This window comes from Gobius niger, assembly GCF_951799975.1.
Source record: "Gobius niger genome assembly, chromosome: 16".
NCBI lineage: Eukaryota > Metazoa > Chordata > Actinopteri > Gobiiformes > Gobiidae > Gobius > Gobius niger.
The window spans coordinates 178413-184493 of NC_136867.1; the positions used below are offsets into that span (position 1 = coordinate 178413).

At 46.1% G+C, this 6081-nt stretch overlaps 1 protein-coding gene across 1 annotated transcript; it reads left to right on the forward strand.

Annotated features, from left to right (window-relative positions):
- Positions 1-926: 926 nt before the first annotated feature.
- gpr65 (G protein-coupled receptor 65) lies at positions 927-4488 on the forward strand (the record flags this gene model as incomplete). Its single annotated transcript, XM_079574240.1, has 3 exons — positions 927-1036; positions 1600-1709; positions 3509-4488. The coding sequence occupies 3 exons, from the start codon at positions 927-929 to the stop codon at positions 4486-4488; spliced, it is 1200 nt and encodes a 399-aa protein (XP_079430366.1).
- Between the last annotated feature and the right edge of the window lie 1593 nt (positions 4489-6081).

A 6081-nucleotide genomic window follows, 5' to 3' on the forward strand; every position in this document is an offset into this window, starting at 1 on the left:
TTAATCGTGCCAATGGAGAGTGATTGATATGAAAAAGCATGGGAGACGAAACTTGTTAGAGTGAGGACGTCTAAGGAGGGGAACGGCAACCCATAGTGCTCGTGGAAGGAGCGAAATTTACCCCAGGCGGTTCGATAAGCTGCCTGAGTCCGGGGTGCCAGACTATCGAGGATGGCGGACTGGGAAATCCTCAGAAGGTCGGCTAGGGCTGGTCTCACAAGACGAGGATTGTAGCCGAGAATGGTGGCACTGGAGTCGGAAGAGGCTCTGCATAGGGGGCCAGCATCCTGAAGGTCTGAAATGTAAAACGAGAGAGGGAGTCGGCTATGCTGTTGTGGTGACCCGGAACGTGCTTGGCTCTAAGGATAAACTGATTAGATATGGAGTGCCAAACTAAGCGACGCAAGAACGGCATGATAGACAGGGCGTTGCTCCTGCCCTTGTTGATGATGTCCACTGCCGCGATATTGTCCGAATGAACGAAGATGCATCTGGAAGTCCACTCTTGACCCCATAGCAATGCCGCGACTACGATTGGATAAATCTCGAACAGAGCGGAAGAAGACTGCCCGGACTGCCGGATGAATTGGAGGAACTCGCTAGGCCATGGAGCTGCGAACCATCTGCCCCGGTAGAAACCCCCAAAACCGGCTGAAGGGGCAGCGTCGGTAAACAACCGAATGTTGGCGGGGTCGGATACCATGTCCCTGTAAAAGAGGGAAATGCCGTTCCAGCGGCTGAGAAGGAACTGCCAAAAACGCAATTCAGCCCTGACAGACTGCGAGAGAAAAACCTTACTGTGAAGCGAGGGAGACGGCGCGGCAAGGACCAGACTATTCTTTCGTCATTCTTAAATATTGGGTTACCGCTAATGCAAGTTGTATTTTGGTGTCGCGGGTGGCTGTTGACTTAAGACACACCACTCCATGGCGTCCGCGTCTCTCTCGGTGTGTTTGGTCCGGGGTCTGCTGGGGCCCTTGCGTAACCGGGGGCTATCGAAGCACCGCACCGGCCGGGTAGAGTTCGATGTGCGACGGTAAGCTTGCCTTGCCTCGTGGTTAGCCTTTTGTAGAAGAACTGCTCCGTAGCTAACCTTTTTTGTATTTACGTTTAAGTGGACCCAACTGCTGCTGTCTTGCTTCTCTTGCTTCTCTTGCTTCCCGTTTCCTTTTGTTTTGTACGAACTCAAAAGCTATTGGGACCTAATGAAAATACAGTGAACCAACTGAGTCCAAAAGTGTACAAATTGTTCAACTGAATGTAACGAAAACTGTGAAATGTCTAATGTGAACAAAAAACATGAAACAAGAGACGGAAAGATAAAAGTACAACATAGAAATAAACTAAACTGTGTGAAAAAGGAACATGCTGCCTCTGTCCTTATGGGTCGAACCTGTGTGCCTTAAAGCACAGAATTGTTCCAATTTTACTGGATGGGGTTGTCTGGCATTTTAATTTAATATACCACTGCCACTCGTCATGTCACATATAGCTTATTTGCTCTGTAGGTTCTCCTTCCTTTACAACCAGTGCTTTTACCTATCGTTATCAGCAGACAGTGTTGACTAATTAAAGCGTGAAATGACCCATCGTTGTTAGGGGCGACCGTGAGGCGGGCCCTGGTTCCTCTTTCACAGTGCTGGATCAGCCACACAACGGGTTTGCATGCAATGGACTGTCCAGAGAGCCCAGGGAATATCTGACTCACGGTGAGTATCCCTCTGTTCATGTTTGATCAAATATGCAAAAAAAAGCCAGTTATAATATATAAAGATAAAAGTAGGGTTCATAGAATGTGCTTTTACGGTTTTAGAAAGCAAATAATATATACGTATAAAAAATGTGTAGTATGTGCATATCTGCAGTTAAAGTAAAAACAAGGTCAGAACCATTCAAATTAAAACTCAGAATGTCAGAATTACAATCATTAAGAAAATTAAGGCTGTACAAGCATTCATTAGATATTTTCTTTTAATTGCATTGGCCTGATGACCGGGCTCATTCTGCTTTCAGATTGGATAGTTGTCCCAGGAATAGTGCACATAAAAAGTAATTGTTTTACATTATATTTGAAATATGTTTACTTGGTACTGAGGGACATACACTGCCCGACCAAAGCAAAGAGTCCCTTACCTGGGTGTGCTGGAGAAGACGTTGTGCAGTGGTCACACTCTCCCATCATCAACACTAGAAAGTGACGTAACAGCAGATCTCCTGACATTGCAGAGGCTTATTTAAACAATGCCACAGTAAATGTTGTAATCAAAGCTAAAGGCGCTGCAATCAAATATTAGAGCGTGTGACCTTTTTTATGGTCAAAGTAAATAGAAACTGCTTCCAAAACAAACCTAGCACAAACTACCCTGTATTTAATAAGTCAATGTCACATAAGTTTTAGGTGCTTTATTTATCATTATACAACAACTGTCCAACATCTGTCCACTGCATTTGACCCATCCTTCGACGCCTCTGGGATGACCCGTAAGGAGCAGCGCCTGGGGACGCATCTCCATGATGACGATGTCGAGACCTTTGAAGCTCAAGTCCGGTTCATCCTTGTGTGAAATTTCAAGACACTTGAAGGTCCAGGTTCATTGGTTAAAACAATGATGGAAATGTCCAGTCATCACACAGATCAGAAAGAAGGCGGGTTCTGTGTCCCAGAGATGAACGTGCTGTGTCTGAAATGTGAAAATCAACCCAAGAACCAATGCAAAAGACCTGGTGAAGATGCTGAACCTGGTTGTCATTATCCAGAGTGAAACCAGTCCTGCACCGACATGGGCTGAGAGGAAACTGTCGGGAAGGACCTCTGACTCCAAAAGAAACACCAAAAAGACAGTCTGACAGGGACAAAATACATTTTGGGCTATAATGATCATCATCACGTCTGGAGGAAAAAGGGGGAATCTTGCAAGCCCGTCCCAACTTTAAAATACAGGGGTGGCAGCATCATGCTGTGGGGTTGTTTTGCTGTGGGAGGGACCGGTGCGCAGATGGGTCTTCCAAATGGACAATTCCAAAAGCAAACTGCCAAACTGGTTGCAAAATGGCTTAACAAAGTCAATGTTTTGAAGTGACCATCACTAAGTCCTGATCTCAGTCCAGTTGAAATGTATGGGCAGAGCTGAAAAGGCATAGGCAAGGTGGCTACAAATGTGTCTCAGTTCTGTTTGGACAAATGGACCAAAATTCATCCCAACTACTGTGAGAAGCTTGTGGAAGGAAATCCAAAACGTTTCACCCAAGTTATACAGTTTAAAGGCAATGCCACCAAATATTAATGGAATGTATGTAAACATTTGGCTTTGTATAAAGTAATATAAAAGCATTTAGAAAATTCTATCTCTCATTATTCTTAGAAAATTGTAATTGACCTAAAAAAAACAGTTCATTCTGGTTTCATGTCAGACAGTGAGAAATGTAAATGTGTCTTTTATAAACATCTGGTTCTAACCATTTATTCCATAGAATGACTCGATGACAGGTTTTTGTGTCTGATTTTAAGGTTCTTCCACCATGGAGAACTTGATCCTTTCCCTCAACGTCTCTGAATGCAGCCCAGTGGACAGCGACACCAGGCGGAGATCTTTCGTCTTCTTTTACCTGTTCATCATCCTGGCCTCCATCCCTCTGAACACCTTCTTCCTGTATGTCTCCTGGCAGCACATCCGCCAGAAGAACGAGATTGGCGTTTACCTTTTCAACCTGGCCCTGAGCGACTTCGCGTTCACCGTCGGCCTGTCCCAGTGGCTGGACTACCTCTGGCGCGGGGTGTGGGCGCGCGGGGGTTCGGCGTGCGTAGTTTCCATCTACTGCCTCTACACCAACTTCTACACCAGCGAAGCTTTCCTCTGCTGCATCGCGCTCAACCGCTACCTCGCCGCCGCGCATCCGCTCAAATGCGCGTTCGTCCGCAGGGTCGGCACGGCGACGGCGGTCAGCTTGGCCATTTGGGGTTTGGTTCTGATCTTCAACGCCGGAACCATCAGCACAGAGGACAGTGACCAAGGCGAGTTGTCCTTGTGTCTCGATATCCTCCGGACTCCGACGGAGAGCATGGTCAGGGCTAGCGTCCTGCGGTTCGTGTTCGGCTTTGTGGTTCCGCTGCTGGTGCTCCTCTTCTCCACCTGGGGCATCTTCAAGGCGGTCCGGTCCAACCAAGCCACGGAGGAGAAGGAGGCCAAGAGGGTTGCCAAGTTGCTCCTCATGGTTTTGCTGTGCCTGCTGCTCTGCTTTGGGCCGGTGCACATTGTAGCGCTCGTTCGGATAATGGTGACCGACTGCGAGTCGGTGCAGCTGTTGCTCTATCCGAACAAAGCAGCCGTGGCCATCTCCTGCCTGAACTGCCTGGCCGATCCGCTGCTCTACTGCTTCAGCACGAGGACGGGCAAGGCCAGGCTCCGCCAGGTGGCGCTGTACTTCCGGGGGACGACGGTCTACACAGAGAGAGACTGTGAGTCCGTGAACGGGCCACAGCCGAACTGACATAGCAGACGTCACTTACATCACGCCCTCACAAGTAGGGCTGCACTATAGATCGTGAAAATTAGCGTATCACGGTGAGGGAATATCCGTATTGCGAGAAGCCACACTAGTATATCGCAACATCACGAAAGTCTTCATCTGACTGAGATCGACACTTTTTTTTTTGCAAACTCAGCCACCAAAAGCCAACACTGCATAGAACTGATAAATGCATGGAAGTTCAGTTTTAGTGAAACATTCATTAAAGGAGCAGGCCACCGTTTTTCCATTCTGAGATATTGTTCTTACCTGAGCTTAGACAAGTTGATGCGTCGCTGTCTGGTCTTTTTGTGTGCGCTCAGTCACATAAACAGAGCACAGACGGTATTATAGTGCATATAGCAATTAGCCTCTCCCCTTCTCATGTATGGAACCAAATGAAGGTGAAGCTAGAAGCGACCAAGAGCAACCAAGAGCTTGGTTATGTAATCATATTATGGTTCCATGAGCATTTACCCGATGCAAGTATAGTCACACAAAATATCTACTATGTTGCAAGGCGTAGTAATATCATGACGCCTTTTTATCTGCTTACAAAATCGTCATGTTAAGTTTTGTGTAGCTATACTTGGATTGTGTACAGGCTCATGTAACCGTATTTAAATAGGGGAAACGTGGAAGACCTCCATTTGGATCCATAGATGAGAGGAGGAGAGGCTAAATGCTATATGCTAACGCCGTCAGTGCTCTGGTTACGTGACTGAGAGGACACACAAAGATCAGCTACGCATCAACTCATCTAAGCTCAGGTAAGAACAAATCCCAGTATGGAAAAACGGTGGCCTATTAGCCTCTTAACTAGGGCTGGGTACCAACAGGGCGGTATCGAAAAAAACGTGTTTTTTCTGTGCTAATTTTCAGTGCTTTTTCTCTCCAAACGTCAATAAATGATCCACAGTGAGTCTAAAAAAGCCTGAACTCACGAACAGCTTCAGCACAAATACAGATGTTTTCTTGAAGCGAAGCAAAGCTATAACTTACTAACACTAGTCGTTATCAGAGATGGCAGAGCCGCGGTCTGAGCCAGGACTTAGTAAAGGACTTAGGACTTACTAAACTGGTTAAAAACAGGACTGAATAAGAACCTAGAGCTCTTAGACAAAAAGAAAAGCAGTGATAACAAGAAACACATGGGCTTTACCTTTAGCGACAGCCCCACAGAGCCTGAAGTTACTGTTGTTGTTGTTACTAAACTCCAGCTGCACTGGAGCATTTGGGATCAAAGATTGTTTGTGGATAAAGTGAGCGCTCACTCTGCATTAGCCATTTTTGGAAGAGTTATGGTAAGTTATTAGTGACAGAGTGAGCGCTCTCACTATGTAACAGATCTTTGACGTGAGGAGCTTTCACTTTGTCGAACAGCGCAGTGTGTTTAGAAAAGTTTATCTGAAGTAAAACTCCTGCAGCTCAGGAGGTAATAATGTCTCGTTTTATGTTAAACAGGGGGTATTATGCTTTTGTCAGTCCCATAGCACCAGTCTATATCTCACTACAATGATGACAAACCTTCTGTTGGTCTGTAAATGCAGTAAATTAGAATAACTGCCTTGTATA